General features: G+C 48.9%; 2 protein-coding genes across 2 annotated transcripts; both read right to left on the bottom strand.

Moving 5' to 3' along the window:
- Window positions 1-8,134: 8,134 nt before the first annotated feature.
- Window positions 8,135-9,251, bottom strand: LOC142190298 (uncharacterized). Its single transcript, XM_075262284.1, has one exon. It carries the CDS (start codon window positions 9,225-9,227, stop codon window positions 8,202-8,204), a length of 1,026 nt encoding a protein of 341 aa, XP_075118385.1. The 5' UTR covers window positions 9,228-9,251; the 3' UTR covers window positions 8,135-8,201.
- Window positions 9,252-9,839: 588 nt separating this feature from the next.
- LOC142195901 (uncharacterized) lies at window positions 9,840-11,425 on the bottom strand. Its single transcript, XM_075266043.1, has 4 exons — window positions 11,372-11,425; window positions 10,641-10,786; window positions 9,981-10,510; window positions 9,840-9,864 (listed from the first exon to the last, which is right to left on the bottom strand). Exons 2-4 carry the CDS (start codon window positions 10,695-10,697, stop codon window positions 9,840-9,842), a joined length of 612 nt encoding a protein of 203 aa, XP_075122144.1. The 5' UTR covers window positions 10,698-10,786; window positions 11,372-11,425.
- Between the last annotated feature and the right edge of the window lie 6,097 nt (window positions 11,426-17,522).

Genomic DNA, 17,522 nt, shown 5'->3' with positions numbered 1-17,522 from the left:
GTCCAGCAGTAGACGTTAAGTCACTGAAGTACCTAAATATGAATTCCTGTATCCAATTATCTCAAAATGGGGGAATTGTTAGGATCACATCTTCCATCTTGTATTCTGTCAGCCATTTTGTAAGCTTTTTCTTATATAAGCTTCATAAGGATGTCTGTTTAGAGTTTAAGAGACCCCTTTAGGGGATAAGGTGTGTGGAATGTTGATGGTTGGGTTATAACTCCTTATCTGTTTGTGGTGAGAATCTCATAACAGGTTCTATAACCAGTTGACCCTTAGCCACAGACCGGACTGGACAGATAGCATGTGATCATTATCTCTCGTGCTGTGATATATACATCTAGAATTAGTGTAAGATGTTGGTTTACACATAAATATTGTAAATTCTTCTGTATGTCATGAGAAAGGTCATCCCAGGTTGGAGTATAGTAATGAGATGCAGAACTTATCCAATAGTCATGTGCCACAGCTTATGTATAACCAATCGGGTCAAAGTCCAACCTGCTTATGTTTGTATAAATGCTAACTTTCTGTAACAATAAATCAGAATCCATTTTGATACACGACCACCATGTGTCTCTGTTGATTCTCCGGGCTAAAGATGGCGGCAGCCGATCTTGGCCTGTTAATTAATTTTCCTTTACAGACAGCATATCTCTGGGGTATTATGATTTGACCTCAACAAACCTCATTTCAATCCTGAAATATTACTGTGTCCATCAGTTATTAGATATATCAAACTGAAATGGCTGTTGCAAATACCAAAATATTTAGAACTAAAAATGATTAAGATTAATAGGGGTGCCCAAACTTTTTCATAGGACTGTAATAGAATGCGCAGAAATGTGTAGGAGGGGGTCGGTCGAGGTCTTCGGTGTCGGTCGCGGGGGGGGGGGGCATGTCAAATGTTCGCCACAGGGCCCCGCCATTCCTAGTTACGCCACTGCTTCTGAGCCCCACCATGTACTCATACAACAGGTACAACCACATATGGGGTATTGCCGTGTTCAGGAGATGTGGTGTAACAAACTATGGGGTGCTGGTTCCCGAGGTCTGGGACGAGCCGCCAGAATCACATTTTTTTTATTGGTAAATTTTTGTAATCCTAGGTCGCTGTTACTAGTGATCCTTATGACATCATTACTGACATCACAACATCTGACTGAAATTAGGTACGATTTGATTACAGAGAAAAACCGTGTGCTACCGACTGCCGTCTGGGCATGAAAATGTCTTTTTTTTTTTTTTTTATAAATTCTTTATTTATAAACACAAATACAGAGAAAGAAAAACCATCTGCAATGTCAGGCAAATGAATACTAGAACAACAAAAGCCCCATACAAACAACAAAGGCCCGAGGTACAAAACAGGACAAGAGATACGGAAGCGGGGCCCCTCAACAACCAAGGGACGAGGAGAGGCGCCAGCATTGCACGAACGTATCAAAGGGAAGGGGGGAGCGAAGCAAACAAGAGGTGAAGGGGGGACAAAGGGGAGAGGAAGGAAGGGAGGGGGGAGGGCGAGAGGGAAGAGAAGAGAACAGAAGAAGGGGGGGTCCAGACCCAGAGTCAGACCTCAAGCCTGTCCCAAGATGTCCCTATACAACTGGGACCCCTGAAATAGAATCCACGGGGTCCAGGCCCTCAGGAAGGCCTCATGTTTGTCTCAAAGAGACGCCGTAAGGTCCTCCATAGATTGGATGTCCTCCACCTTACGGATCCAGTGACGCAGGGACGGAGGGTTAGGAGACTTCCAGAGGGTCGGGATACAAACTCTGGCAGCATTGATCAGGTGGCGAATCGCCGATCGACGGTAGGCCCGCCGAGGAATGTTGGAAAGGTGTAGAAGGAAACAAGCCGGGGTATTGGGAAGGGAAGACTGGAAGATTTGAGAAGTCAGGCGATGAACGCCGTCCCAGAAGTCTCTCAAAGCCGAACAACTCCAGAAGACATGAAGGAGGGTCCCCTCCTCTGAACCACAGCGCCAACAAAGCGGAGAAGTGGAAGGGAAAAACTTATGCAGCAGGGCCGGAACATGATACCATCTGGTTAGAATCTTGTAGCCTGCCTCCTGGAACTTACAAGCCACAGAGCTTTTGTGGGCGAGCTCCAAGATCCTGACACAGTCCGCATCCGAAAAGGAGAGACAGAGATCGGTCTCCCATTTGGCTAGGAAGAGGGGTCTATGGCCAGGAGGAGGGGAAACCAATAACGTGTAGAGCTCCAAGAGAGAATGGCGTAAAAGACCAGATCCAGTACAGGCCTTCTCAAAGCCCGTGAGAGGTCTGTCAAAGGCGTCTGGATCTGACAACGAGGAGAGGAAGTGGGAAAGCTGCAACCCCCTCCATGGGCCAAGGGGTGGGAGGTCACGGACAGAATGAAGGCTCTCAAGAGGCCGCCATGACCCTTCAGAGCGAAAGTGGAGGACTCTCTGCATGCCTGCATCAAGCCAGGACCGGAATGGACCCCGAGAGAGGCCAGCTGGAAAGGCTGGGTTGCCTAGGACAGGGAGAAGAGGGGATGGAGAGGGGGAGAGGCAGTCTTTCCGAAAAAGCGACCTACATACTTTAAGGGTAGGGCCAATAGTGGGATGAGAGTAAACAGAGGAGGGGGCAATAGAGTCCAACCAGGGGAGCGAGTGAAGCGGAAGACTCGAAAAAGAGCCCTCCATAGAGATCCATTGTTTGAAGGGGGAGTGGCGGCACCAGTCTATAACTCTTTGTAAGAGAGCGGCCTCATAATAGCGGCGGGGGTCAGGTAGGCCCAGGCCACCCCACAATTTCGGGAGAGTCAAGATGGAACGGGCCAACCTAGCCCGCTTACCCTGCCAGACAAAGCGGACAAGATCAGTGTAGAGCAACCTGAAGAAACTAGGAGGAATGTGAATTGGTAGAGTCTGGAGTAGGTAGAGAAATCTAGGCATCACATTCATCTTATAAATGGCACAACGGCCAAACCAGGTATAGGTGCCTCTGGACCATCTCTTCAAATCCAGTCGGACAGTTTTGAGAAGGGGCAAGTAATTTTTAGCAAAAAGTTCACGCAGATCACTAGGGATCCAAACACCCAGGTACTTAATTGCCGAACGAGACCAGCGAAAGGGAAAAGTGAGAGCGAGGGAATATCCAAGCCCTGGTGACAAGGAAACGTCAAGCGCTTCAGATTTCTGATAGTTAATTTTAAAGTTGGCAAGGCGGTGGAACTCGTCTAGTTCGGACATCAAAGCAGGGAGCGAGGTGGACGGGTCGCGCAGGAAAAACAGGAGGTCATCCGCATAAGCAGCTATCTTGAGGTGATGCTTCCCCATCACAAGACCCAATAGAGCAGGATTGTCCCTAAGCTTCGTAAGGAGGGGTTCAAGAGTGAGAACAAAAATTAAGGGGGAGAGGGGACAATCCTGACGCGTGCCATTACCAATCGGGAAGGGGGAGGATAAGATCCCATTTACCCTAGTGGACGCCGAGGGGTTAGAGTACAGAGAGGTAATCCAAGACTTCATGACCGGGCCAAGACCAATATGGTCCAAGACCACAAAGAGAAAGGGCCAGCCTACCCGGTCAAATGCCTTCTCCGCATCAGTGGAGAGAAGACAGAGCGGGAGGTCACGGGAATGGGCAAAATGTATAGCATTGACAACCTTCACAGTGTTATCTCTAGCTTCCCGAGTAGGAATGAAACCAACCTGGTCGGAGTCCACTAGGTCTAGGAGAAGAGGGGCCAGGCGCGTAGCCAGGACCTTAGAGAAAATCTTCAAGTCTACATTGAGAAGGGAGATGGGCCTATAACTAGAGCACAGAGCTGGATCCTTGCCCTCCTTATGTATCACAGCAATGTGAGCTCTGGTCAAATCCTGAGGGAGGAGGGAGCCTTCAGATATAGAGTTAAGGGCATGCGTCAGGGGGCCCAAAAGCAAAGACGAAAACTTTTTATAATACGAGGCCGGGAGGCTGTCCGGGCCGGGGGCCTTACTAGGTTGCATGGAAGCCAGGGCCTCTGCGACTTCCTCACCCGAAATAGGATCTTCCAGCAAAGACAAGGCTCTGTCAGAGAGACGGGGTAAGCCCGAGTCGGAAAGGTACTGCGCAATCGCGGGGAGAAGCGAAGAATCCGAAGGGGATGCGGAGGCAGAGGGAAGATTATACAACTGGTGATAAAAACTAGCAAATTCCTCCGCAATACGTATCGGATCTGTAAGACGCGTACCCGCAGGGCCAGTGATAAGGGGGACAAAGTTACGGGAGCGCTGTTCCCTAAGAGATCTAGCTAAAGTCCTACTGCACTTGTTCCCAAACTCGTAGAAGTGGCGACGGCCCCTAGCCAAGAGGCATTTGGTCCTAATATCGAGACGCTCGCGCAGTTTCTTACGGGCTAAGAGGAGGGCAGAGCGTACATCTGCCGCATGCGAGCGCTTGTGAGTCTGCTCCAGGGAGACCACGTCAGCTATCAAGGTAGCGAGCTCACGAGACCTCTCCTTCTTCATACGCGTTCCATGCTGAACCAGCACCCCCCGATGAACACATTTGTGGGCCGCCCAGAGCGTGACCGGGGACACATCAGCCGTGTCATTCTCCCTGAAATAAAGTTGAAGAGCCGAGGAGACCGCTAGTGAGGTCGGAGTGTCCTGGAGGAGCGACTCATTGAGGCGCCACTGCCAGGATCGAGGTCTCGTAGCGGGGGATGATAGCACAACATGGACCATCGCATGGTCCGAGAAGGTAATGGGGTCTATCGTAGAGCCACGAAGCAAGGGGACATCGGAATGTCTGACAAAAAAATAATCCAGCCTGGAGTAAACGTCACGGGGATGAGAATAGAAGGAGTAATCCCTAACATCAGGGTGAATCGTGCGCCAAGCATCAATCAACTGGTGGGAGTGGAGAAGCCTACGGACCCGACAAAGCGCCCGGGCAGGAAGATACGACACACCCCTAGAAATATCAACAGATGGGTCCAAAGCAAAGGTAAAGTCCCCGCCCACCAAGAGAGTGCCTTCAGAAAAGTCCGACAGCTTATCCAAGATGTGTTCAAGGGTGCCAACCTGGTCAGCGTTAGGGAGATAGAGATTAGCAGAGGTAAACAGGGTGCCGGCCAACTCCCCCTTAACAAACAGGAACCTACCCGAGTTATCCGACATAGCAGCCCGGAATTTCCAGGCCACTGAGCGACTAATCAGAATACTAACTCTCCTGGACTTGGACTCAGAGAAGCAGCTATGGTAGACGTCTGGAAAGCGCGGGGAAGAAAGAGAGGGCACAGAGCCTTCACGGAAGTGCGTCTCCTGTACAAACGCTACAGTGGACCTCTTGCTCCATAACAACCGCAAGAGGGAGGACCTTTTTTCGGGCGTGTTAAGCCCGTTGGCATTAATGGAGGAGAAGGTCAGGGAGTCCATGTTCGGGATCCGGGACCCACCCCAGGGGGACAAAAGAAGGGAGGAGGGAGAGGAAGAAGGGGGAAAAAGGGGGAGAGGGGAAGGGTAGGGAGGGGAAGAGGGGGGAAGGCAAGGACAGACACCAAGGAGAGAAACAAAACTGAAATTGGGTAAGACAGACCAAAAAGGGGCAAAACAGATAACCAATTAAAGCTGAGCTCGGCTAACCCAAGCCCGGGAAACACCAAGCAGTGGGACAACCCCACTAATGCAAGTCTCGGAGGCACACCGCAGTATGCGCTCAGAGCGCTGCCGAAGAACTCTAACTGGGGGAGAGGTAGATCAGAAAACCCAAGCTACCCATTCCCACAACAGCAAAACCTAACAAAAAGCAAAGGAGGGAATGAAGGGGTCAAGGCCAAGAGCCAACAGTAAGGCCATGGGCTCCTTCAGGTTCAAACACCTCCGAGTCCCGGGTAAACCGGAGCACCCCGCGAGCAGAAAAGAGCAAGAACAACAGGTTCGTCTGCAATCCCAGATGCGGCACACCCCAAGTGGAGTGCATCGCAGCCAGGAGCAGAGGAGAGAGAGACGCAGGGCGCCCCGGCCCAACCAGGAAAGGGAGGGGGGGGCGAGACACGCCGCAGGAGGGCAGCGAAGACCGAGGTCCAACACCGCCCCCATGCGGGGCACAGATCTTAGCACAGGGTGAAAAGATAAAGATAAACAGAGATCCAAGGTGCACAGTAAACCGAGATATATCAGAGCAATGACATGTGGACATCAATAGGCCCCGACTGGCCCATCAAAGTCTATGTAGCAGGTAGAGACGCAGATCCTCCGGGAGGGACCAAAGAAGAGTCCACAGGTTGGCGCCTCTGGCGCGGCAATGGGGGGGAGGAAGACCTTGTAGCAGGAGGGGGGGTCGGGAGAGGGTACTCCAGACAGTCTGGTAAAGACAAGTCCGGGATATCCAAGAAGTGAGCCAAGGCCTCGACTTGATCCGGGGAGTGGAGGGTGAAGACAGTGCTATTACGGCATATTTGCAGGTGGAAGGGGTGACCCCAACGATAAGTGGCACCAGAGTTCAGGATAAGACGAAGGACGGGTTTCAGGAGGCACCGCATGGCCAGAGTACGGCGAGAGACATCCGGGAGAAGAGTAATCGAGTCATCCAAGAACAGGACCGGGCCATGACGCCATGCAGCTTGAAGAATGTCCTCTTTCTCTCTATAATAGTCGACCCGACAAAGGACATCTCTGGAATCAGTAGAGGAAGCCCTCCCAGGCCCCAGCACACGGTGGATCCTATCAATAACGATTTCAATGTCCATCGGCCTGGAGAGGACAGTGTTGAAGACGGATACTGCAATGGACCTAAGTTCCTTGGTGGGAACAGCATCCGGAATGCCCCGCAACTTGATGTTATTCCGGCGGCCCCTATTTTCTTGGTCGTCAACCTGTAGCAGCAAGTGACGATTAAACGTGCGCTGAGTAGATAGGGATTGCTCCACCACAAGTAGACGCTGGTCAATAGAATCCGTACGGTGCTGATGAGATGAGACTTGGGTCGACAAAGAATGCAGTTCAGTTTTAAAGCCAGATAGGATCTGGTACTGTCTCTCCTCTACCCTGCGGACCATCGCTTCCATGTCCATTTTAGTAGGCATAGCACGGAGCAACTCCCAAATGTCCGACAACTTAGGGCGCTTGGGCCGTTTCTGAGATGAGGAAGCACAGGAGGAAGAATCAGATAAATCAGGATCCGCAGGACAGTGGGGGTAACAGAGAAATCCATGTCAGGATCAGCATGTTGGGGAGGCTGAGGGGGGGTCACCCCTGGCTGACCTAGACCACTGTGATGCTGGAGAGTTGGTCAGGGGGGGGCCACATGGGAAAAGGACACAGGTACCCCAGATGAGAGGGTAGGAGCCAGTGGAAGAGGCGCAGTGGTGTGGGCCGGGGGGCTGCTGCAGTCAGGACCTTGAGAGGAGGGGGCCAGGGAGGCTATAGGAGAGGAGACCCCAGCAGAGTCCTGGAGGCAGGGGGGGTCCGTCTCCAGCATCAGTCCCTTTTGGAGGGGAACAGGAGGGATGCCGTCCAGTAGGTGAGAGCCAGGAGGAGTGCTGCTGGAGGAGGAGGGGGGGAGGGGGGCCGCCATGAGGTATCCACCATCACCCCCTTGTATTGCAGTTACCGTGACAGTAGCTTGCCGGGGAGTCCCAACGCTAGGGAGAAGGAGAGCCGGAGCTGCAGGAGGGAGAGAAGCAGCCGAAGCATGAGCCAGCGCTGGAGGAGACTGTGGCTGCAGCAGCGGGACCTCCGACGTCTCACTGAGGGCGCGCGCCGGCGCCATTTTGGAGCTGCCGGCCAGGGATGCCAAGGAGGCCGCAGAGAGGAGGAACCGCGCCATGGGAGGGTCAATCTGGGCCGAGGCGGTGGATTTTTGGTCCACACGTCGGACCATGCCGGAACGAGGAGCGGGTGAGTGCTGTGACCCGAGTATATCGGGGAAATTGCCGTCGGGGTCCGGGAGCTCTGGAAGTCCGGGTCTTCATGCCACCATAGCCTAGGCTACGCCCCCATGAAAATGTCTTTATCCCGTCAATATCCATTTTCATAACATAAAGAGTCTGCAAGATATCACATATTGGCACAAAAGTAAGCGGGCACAGTAAAAATCTTTCCCCGGAGCGAGTCCTCATAAAACCCAGTAGCTATGATCCAGCATTGCACATTTCCACTTATAGGCATTATAGGCAACTGGGTATCTATAAGCTGTATTCTCGATGGGAGATCAGGGGTACTTATTTATGGACTCCAGATTTTGTCAAACTATGTGATGTCTTTGATGTTGAACAAGATGTGATTTCACGTGAAAACATTTGCCACATTCTGAGCATGAATATGGCTTCTCTCCTGTGTGAGTTCTCTGATGGTGAAAAAAATGTGACTTCCTGCTGAAACATTTCCCACACTCTAAACAAGAAAATGGCTTCTCTCCTGTGTGAATTATCTGATGTTGAAACACTTGGGATTTCCGACTAAAACATTTTCCACATTCTAAACATGGAAATGGTTTCTCGCCCTTGTGAGTTTTTTCATGTCTAACAAGATCTGATTTATTGCTAAAACATTTCCCACACTGTAAACATGAATATGGCTTCTCTCCTGTGTGAGTTCTCTGATGTCGAACAAGTTCTGATTTCTGGCTAAAACATTTCCCACATTCTGAACATGAATAAAGGTTCTCCCCCGTGTGAATTCTTTGATGTGTAACAAGTTTTGATTTATCCTTAAAACATTTTCCACATTCAGAGCATGAAAATGGCTTCTCCCCTGTGTGGGTTCTCAGATGTTGCAAACATTTTGATTTCTGGATAAAACGTTTTCCACATTCGGAACATGAAAATGGCTTCTCCCCCGTGTGAGTGTGCAGATGTCGAAAAAGATGTGATTTCTGCCTAAAGCATTTCCCGCATTCTGAACATGACAATGGCTTCTCTCTTGTGTGAGTTCTCCGATGTCTAACAAGTTTGGATTTCTGGTTAAAGCATTTCCCGCATTCTGAACATGACAATGGCTTCTCTCCTGTGTGAGTTCTGAGATGTTTAGACAAATGTGATTTCCAGCTAAAACCCATTCCACATTCTGAACATGAAAACCTATTCTCCTCTGTGAGAGCTTTCTGATGTTCTCTCCTTCCGAAACCTCTATTGTGTTTAACAGTCTGTTCACCTGTAAAAGGATTATATGATAGATCTTTCCTGAGAAGAGTGGAGGGTATCTCGGGGGTAATGGTGGACTCTTCATAGGGTTGTTGTGTGATAACGTCTCCTTTACGATCTGAAGCCATCAGGTTTCCCTCTAATCTCCTGGTACAGTCGTCTGCCAAGAATAAAACAAATTACATTATTACAATGTAATCTGAAAAATATAAAACAAATTTAAAAAAAAATTCAATTCATACTGAATTGTAGGATAAATTTAAGTGAAAAAAGAAAAGTGTTGTAATACATTATACTGTATGTACCCTAAAAATGGTGCCATTAAAAACCACAACTCATCCTGCAAAACAAAAGCCCTAATATAGGTTTATCTGGTGAGAAGAGCTTTTTTATGTTATGTTTTTACTTGTTGCTAATTTAATTAAAAAATTTAAGTGAAAGGGCACATCTTTTTAGGGTACGGAACACAAACACACACAGTAGTAAGTGCCAGAGGCAGAAAGTCATCTGTAGTCATCCATTTTGATCAACTCTGTGGGGGAGTAAACTGCTGTAAAAACTCACAGCACATAGAACGTAAAGATCCAACCCAAAATTGTTGCAGTCGGTGAATGAGGAGAATCAGTGACCCTTCTTGGCTCTATCTGGTGCTGACTCCTCACCTGGGCGGTTCCCGGTAGGAATGTCCTCCTCACACTCCTCATCACCACTCACATAGGGATCGTCTTTTATTATTATGGTTATAGCATCAATATCGTCCAGATCCTGTAAGAAGAACGTGAAACAAATATCGTACATGTCAGTAGAGAGCTGAAGAAGGAACATTGCTGGATAAGGACTTCACAGCCCGTCTACACATCATAGGGAATATCTCCATCTACCTGATCATCCTGTGGAAGAAGAGGACTGGAGCATCTCTCCGGTGTTGTCCTCTTACTGGATCTACCTGTAGGAAACACAGACAGGGACTGAATTCATTCTGTACATACAAATAATGGAAGTCCATGTGTATATAGTCATGTCTATTACCTGCTGATGTGAGGGGCTGGTGGTCCTCCATCATCACCTCCTTGTACAGATCCTTGTGTCCTTCTAAATACTCCCACTCCTCCATGGAAAAATAGACAGAGACGTCCTGACTCCTTATAGGAACCTGACAACACAATGATACAGTCATCACCCCGACCCCTCCAGTTACTGTATAATGTCCCAGCATTCCCAGCAGTGTCACCTCTCCAGTCAGCAGCTCCAGCATCTTGTTGGTGAGTTCTAAGATCTTCTGTCCATTGATCTTCTCCTGTATCAGGGGGTGAGGTGGAGGCCCGGAGATTGGGCTCAGGGTTCCTCCATATCCTTCATACACATGAGCCTGACAGCGCCCACTAGAGGTCTTCTTCACTACTGTGTAATCCTGGATATGGGGAGACACATTAATAAATCTCACTACATACATGTCCAGAGTCCATCACCTCTCCAGTCATATCATCTGTTATTACTATAGATAAGAATGATGTCATGATGACATCATCAGAATCTTTCACCTCTCCAGTAAGCTGGTAGATGATCTCTAGGGTGAGATTTAATAGACTTTCCGCCATCTTGTTCCTGTCTCTTTCAATCCTTGATGGGACAATCAGGAATATTCTCTTCTATAGAAGATACTGAGAGGATTCTATATTGTAGGAACCTGAATGGAGAGAAGATGAGACAATGTAATAATTACAGAATGACTGGCGATATTATGGAGTATTCTCTATAGAATATGAGGTCCCAACCAGTAAGGGAAACAATAATTCAGCCTATCACTAGCCACAATGACAACCTGCCAGTGCTGGGTGGAGCCACATCTTGTAGCATATTGTGAAAGACCAAGATGGTCATCATTTTACATCCGTTTTTTGAATCAATTTTTTGTATCTTCAAAACTGATCAATTAAACTAAATAATCAAAATGTGATTCCTTATATTCGCCAGTACTAGTGCTTTACGTAACGTTGTATATAATATGGGGTACGCTATATTGGGGATACATTATATGGACCCAACAGCGCCATTGAAAAATACAAGTCATCCTGCAAGAAACAAGTCTCATACAACTTTATCAGTGGAAACATAAAAAGTTAAGAAAAGTTACGGCTCGTAAAATGTGACAACGGAAAAACAAAACAAAAACAAAGCTTCGTCATTAAGGAGCCAGAACATCCAGTCCTAGAAGGGTTAATAATGCCCGTGTGCGACAGTGATGATGTCACGAGTGTGAATATCCACATACCTCTGTGTGTACAGTATCTGTGTGCTGCCCCTGGTTACAGGACCTCTGATGATGTCACAGTCATGTGATCAGTCACAAGTGTGGGAGGAGTCAGGCTCCAGGCTGTGTTGGGGGGAGGAGTTTCCAGATGTTCTGATAAGACGTTGTACACACTGGGCCGGTTTCAGACAAAAGAGCAAAGGAACAAAAAAGATTCATAAACATCTATGTAGTTATGTTATAATACCGCTATACCGGGGAGAAACAGTGAACACGACACATCATACAAAGAGCACGAACAATACACAATGTACAAGTACACTAACAAACTGACTGTAGTAGTGCGCTAGAAAGTAAAAGTGTTACCTTATGTACCACAAAGAGTTAAAGTGCCCGCATACTAATATCAGGGCAATGCAAAGAGAGGTTTAATAATACCCCCTATTTGCTCCCCAAATCGTAATAACAACCCCCATGTGCCCCCGCACAATAAAAAGGACAACACTTGTAACGCCTAATAGACTTCTTCACACACTCATCAATGATTATAATACTTCCTTATAAATAATAATACTGCCCCCTTATAAGATAAGATAATACTTTAATCGTCCCACCTTGGGGAAATTCAGCGTATTACAGCAGCATGAATAATAGAGTGATATATTACAAGAATGGGGGATTAGGAATCTGTTCTCCCATAGTGCAAACAGAAGCACAACGGATGGGGTATTCCAATTTAGGACAGGTGGAAATTTTAATTAGTCAAATCAATTCTCCCCTATAAGAGGTCAGAAGACCCCCCGTGTTAGTTATAAAGTACTGGACTCCGAAATAATATTCAGAAAGAAAAAAGAAGGGAGGGAGCCTTGTGCTGCTGTTTGGACTATAGGAAAACAGATTATCTACAGAATCCTCCATTCCCCATACGTCAAACAGCAGCACAACGGATGGGGAGGTAGCAAGAAACCCCCCTTAGGGAGGGACCTCCTGGCATACAGATGACAATACTGAGCGGCCGAAGACAACTGCCTCCGAGCTGCGCCAATCTAGACTGTAATGTCTAAGGAAAGTCAGATGCGAGCTCCAGGTCGTGGCTGAGCAAATTTGGTCCAAGGAGACCGAGCACCGTTCTGCACAAGTTGTGGCGACTGCTCTGGTGGAGTGAGCACAAACAAACTCAGGAGGAGATAGAACCTGAGAGTGGAAAGCAAGAAGAACGGCTTCCTTAATCCACCTGGATAGAGTTACCTTGGAAGCTTTAGCCCCCTTGTACCTACCAGAAAAATTTATTAATAAATTTTCAGATTTCCTGAAAGATTTAGTTCGCTCCAGGTAGATCTTTAAACATCTCACCAGATCTAAGGTATGCCACTTCTCTTCCTCCTGAGATGAAGGGGAAGGGTAGAAGGTAGGTAGGGAGATGACATGGTTAATGTTTTGCCCCAAAGGGACTTTAGGTATGAAGCCTGGTAGATATCTTAACTGTACCCTGTCAGGAAAAAATAATAAGTAAGGTTCAGAGGCTGCCAAGGCCTGGAGCTCTCCAGCTCTTTTCGCTGAAGTCACAGTCAGGAGAAAAGACACCTTAGGGCTCGTTCACACGGGGGGCGGGGGGGGGGGATTTTGGCACAGAGAGTGATGCCGCGGGGAGCCGCGTCACTCTCAGGTCAAAACCCGCGTTCCATGACCCTCGCGATCGCGGATTCCCCCTCTGGAGTGGGGCTGAAATGAATGGGCTGACAACGGAGGTTGCTGCCGCCAGGGGGAAGCTGCAGCTCAGCGAGCCGCGAAATCCGCCTGAAGAAAGGGCAGCTTGCTTCTTTTTTCCGCTAGCGGTCTCCATAGAGCACCGTTATATGGAGGCAGATTTTGTCCCCGTGTGAACTAGCCCTTGTACGACAGGAATTTCAATTCCGCTTCATTCAATGGCTCAAATGGAGCTCCACACAGCCCAAGTAATACTGTGTCCAGATCCCATTGCGGGACTGGGGCTTGAATGGAAGGCCGGAGCCTAGCAGCCCCCTTAAGAAATTGACTAATCAGAGGATTCTGAGACAGTCTGATACCCAATATGGCAGAAACAGCGTGTACCTGTAATGTTGCCCGTGTAAGGCCCTTCTCCAAGCCACTCTGCAAAAACTCCAGTGCAGACTCTATGGATGAGCTAGTAGGATGATTGTCAGTACACCATTGGTGATAGATCTTACCGATCCTTAGGTAACTCCTGTTAGTGGAGACTGCTCTTGAACAGGCCAATGTTGATTGAACGGCCTGGGATAATCCTCTATGTCCGGTGCGGTCAACCTCCAGGCTGTCAGGTTGAACCTCTTCAGGTCCTGGCAGAGCCAGTTGTTTTGGGCTACCAGGTTGTGAAGAAGTGGAAGCCTCCAGTATGTCCCTCGACTCATCTGCATGAGGTGGGTAAACCATTCCCTTTTCAGCCAGAACGGTATGATCGCAATCACCGATACCTGGTCCTGTTTGATCTCTGTCAATGCCTTTGACACCATGGGAAGTGGAGGGAATATGTATGCCAGCCTGAACCTCCTCACCTTGGCATTGTACTGGGTGGCCATCAGATCCACCTCGGGAAGACCCCACATCCGAGTCAGTTGAAGAAAGACGTCCTGGTTGACAGACCATTCGCCAGATATTGTCAGGCCTCTGCTGAGCTGGTCCGCCAGCGTGTTCAGATTTCCCTTTATGTGCACCGATTTGAGATGACTTAGATTTATTTCTGCCAAGACAGAAATCAAATTCGTTAATTTGAGAAGGGAAGGTGATCTCGGGCCTCCCTGTTTGTTCAGGTAAAGAAGTGAGGTGATGTTGTCCGTTAGCACTTTTACTGCTTTGCCGCGGAGTAGCTGGGCAAAGTGCAGCAGAGCCCAGTAGACTGCGCATAGTTCGCGCCAACTCGATGATTGGGATCTCTCCAGTTGGTTCCAGGTCCCTTTCACTAGGGTCTCCCCCAGATGCGCTCCCCAACCATGGAGAAAGGCATCTGTAGTCAACAGCGTCCAGCCGGGCTGGACCGTGGACATCCCATCCTTGGGTTGAGACCACCATTGGAGTGATCGATGGGTGCTGATAGTTAACTGGATAGTCTTCTCCAGCTCCATACCTTGATGGATCTCGGTCTGCAAGGGTCACATATGCCACAATGCCCACAGAACCGCCTCCACAGCTGCTGGCATCAATCCTAGGGCCTTCATCGCGGTTCTTATCTGAACCTTCCGCGTCACCGCCAGATGATGCACTGCCCGACAAATTTTCTCCTTCCGACTGGGAGGAAGAGATATCTCCATCTTGTGAGAATCCAAAATGATTCCTAAAAACTGGATTTGGGTGGAAGGGACAACCACCGATTTTTGCCAGTTTATTAACCATCCCAGTTCTTCCAGGAAAGCGACAGTGGTCCTTAGGTGGGCAGTGAGAAACTCTGCTGACTGGGCCTTTAACAGCCAATCGTCTAGGTACGGTACAATGAAGATACTTTGGAGCTGAAGAGCTGCAACGACCGGAGCCACAACCTTTGTAAAGGTGTGTGGGGCCGAGCATATTCCGAACGGAAGAGCTGTGAATTGTAGATGACACACAGTACCGTTCAGCATCACCGCAATCCTCAAGAATCTTCTGTGAGGTGGGAATATCGGGAAATGAAGGTAGGTGTCCCTTAAATCTAGGGTGACAAAACTGTTGCCGGCCTGCAGGAAAGACAGAGCAGATTTGATAGTCTCCATCCAGAAACGGACCCTAAGGACATAGCGGTTGAGCGATCTTAAATCGACCACCATTCTCCAGCCTCCTGAAGTCTTTGGGACTAGAAACACTGGAGAATAGACACCGGATTGATGCTCTTCCCGAGGCACTGGCTCTAGAGCGCCTTTGTCCAGATATTCCTGGACGGCTTTCTCTAGGAGAACCTGCTTGTGGCCTGAAAGGATGCGGGTTTTCACAAAGGTGTCGGGCGGAAGGGAAATGAATTTTATTCTGTAGCTCGATTTGACGAGCTGAAGCACCCAGGGGTCTTGGATGTGACGGACCCATGCGACAGAGAAGAGAGAGACGACCTCCTATGGGTGCAGGGGGGGGCACAAGGGGAGGGGAAGGGAGAGGGTAGGTGTCAGAAGGACGCCCTCTTCTTTTCAGCCTCACAAGTGAGGCTACGGCCGGAGCCCCTGCTCTGACCTCCTGGGCGTCTCTGAAAAGAGCCCCTAGAGGAATATTGTCTAGAGAACCCTCTCCCACAAAATGAAGGACCTGACCTTCCCCTCAAGCTTTGGGGAAGAGACTTCCCCTTGCTATCAGCCAAACCCTCCATGATAGAATCTAACTCTTTACCAAAGAGTCTGCCCGGTTCAAATGGAAGGGAGCAAAGATTGTATTTAGAAGTGTTATCTGCCCTCCAGGGTTTCAACCACAAGGGGCGTCTTGCTGCTGTAGACAACGCCATCGCCTTAGCCGCGATCTTCACTTGATATAGTGATGCCTCTGCCAGGTAATCAACCGCCATGGAAATGGAAGATAGGAAGGATAATAAATCATCCCGGGGAACCCCCAAATCAATATCCCTCTCCAGCGTAGATATATTGGAGCGAAGAAATTGCACCACCTCATTGGTAGAAATTCCCACAGAGGCTTGGGCAGAGGCTGAAGTATATATGCGGCGCAGAGAGCCCTCTGTACGTCTATCCATTGCATCTTGAAGATTTGAACCATCTTCTGATGGTATCACTGTGCGCTTGGACAGTTTTGAGATGGCCATATCCACTCTTGGGGGCGGGCCCCAGTGACCCAATTCTGCTTCCTCCACGGGAAAAAGGGTTCTAAAGCTCTTTGAGATCTGAAAAGACCTCTCCGGGCGTCTCCACTCTGTCTCCATACTCTTTGCTAAGGTGGGCTGCACCTTAAAAGACCTTGGCCCTCTACGCTCTGCATCCTCGCCTCGCTGAGGCCGAATTAATTTAAGGCGCTTCGGCATCTTATCCAGTGGAAAGGATGGGCCAGCAGCATCCTCAGAATCCTCATCCGTGGAAATCTCATCTAATACTTGAACTTCCTCATCCAGAGGAAATGGACAAGAGGGCGGTTCTATCGGTGGTCTTTCGGTGAGGTGAGAGATGGACTCCTTCATCTCGCGCATTGACTCCTCAACATAATCCATTACCCAGGATATGACTTCACGGAGTTGTGAATCCTCAGCTGGAGGGCCTTGGCATTGGCGACAACGTGAGTAATCATAGCTATCTGGTAATGGGATTTCACAATCCCTACATGGCGCATGTCTGCGTTTGGATGCGGACTTCCTTCGCCGACCCTCTCCTGAGGCAGAAGCTGAGGAAGACATCTAAGACACATACACACGCACCACGCAGGGGACCCGGAACACAGCGTACATCCAGTGCTGCACCGTAGGTGCTGAAAACCTCCAGACTGGCCGAGAGTAAACCCACCGGCAAATTCCAACTACCAGGAGGATATGAGTGACATAACGTCACTCAGAATGCCAAGGTAAAAGCACCGGAGAAAAAGTATAAAAAACAGCAGCCTAAAGGGAGGAAAAACACAAAAAAGAGTTTAAAACAAATGCCAGGGGGGAAGTGCCTTCCCCCTCACCTGTCCCACACACAGGACAGAAAAAAACACAGGGGGGGAGGTCTTCTGATCTCTTATAGGGGAGGATTGATTTAACTAATTAAAATTTCCACCTGTCCTTAATTGCACGCAGGGGCAGGAATACCCCATCCGTTGTGCTGCTGTTTGACGTATGAGGAAAGACATGTACAAGCTCATAGTAGATAGAAAAGATACTAGGAGTCAACTAAGAAGAAAAGAAAGACTTCAGGATCATTTAGTTCTCTTTGTGGAGTGCTCTTCGCTTGGCCTGATGTAATTATATAGCCTGACCGCAGTTGGGAGGAAGGTCCTTCGATAGCTCCTTCTCACACTTGGGTGAAGCAGACGGTCACTGACAGTACTACCAAGTGCATTCACGGTCTCATACATGGGGTGGGATTTGTTCTCCCGCATGGAGGTCACTCTGGACTGTATCCTTCTGTCACCCACCACCTGTACTGGGTCCAGGGGGCTCCCCAGGACAGAGTTGGTCCTTCTGATCAGCCTGTCAAGTCTATTTCTCCCCTAGCATGCCACACCGAAAAAGATGGCTGAA

The sequence above is a fragment of the Leptodactylus fuscus genome, chromosome 1 (assembly GCF_031893055.1).
Source record: "Leptodactylus fuscus isolate aLepFus1 chromosome 1, aLepFus1.hap2, whole genome shotgun sequence".
NCBI lineage: Eukaryota > Metazoa > Chordata > Amphibia > Anura > Leptodactylidae > Leptodactylus > Leptodactylus fuscus.
This window is presented reverse-complemented; position numbering and strand designations above follow the sequence as displayed.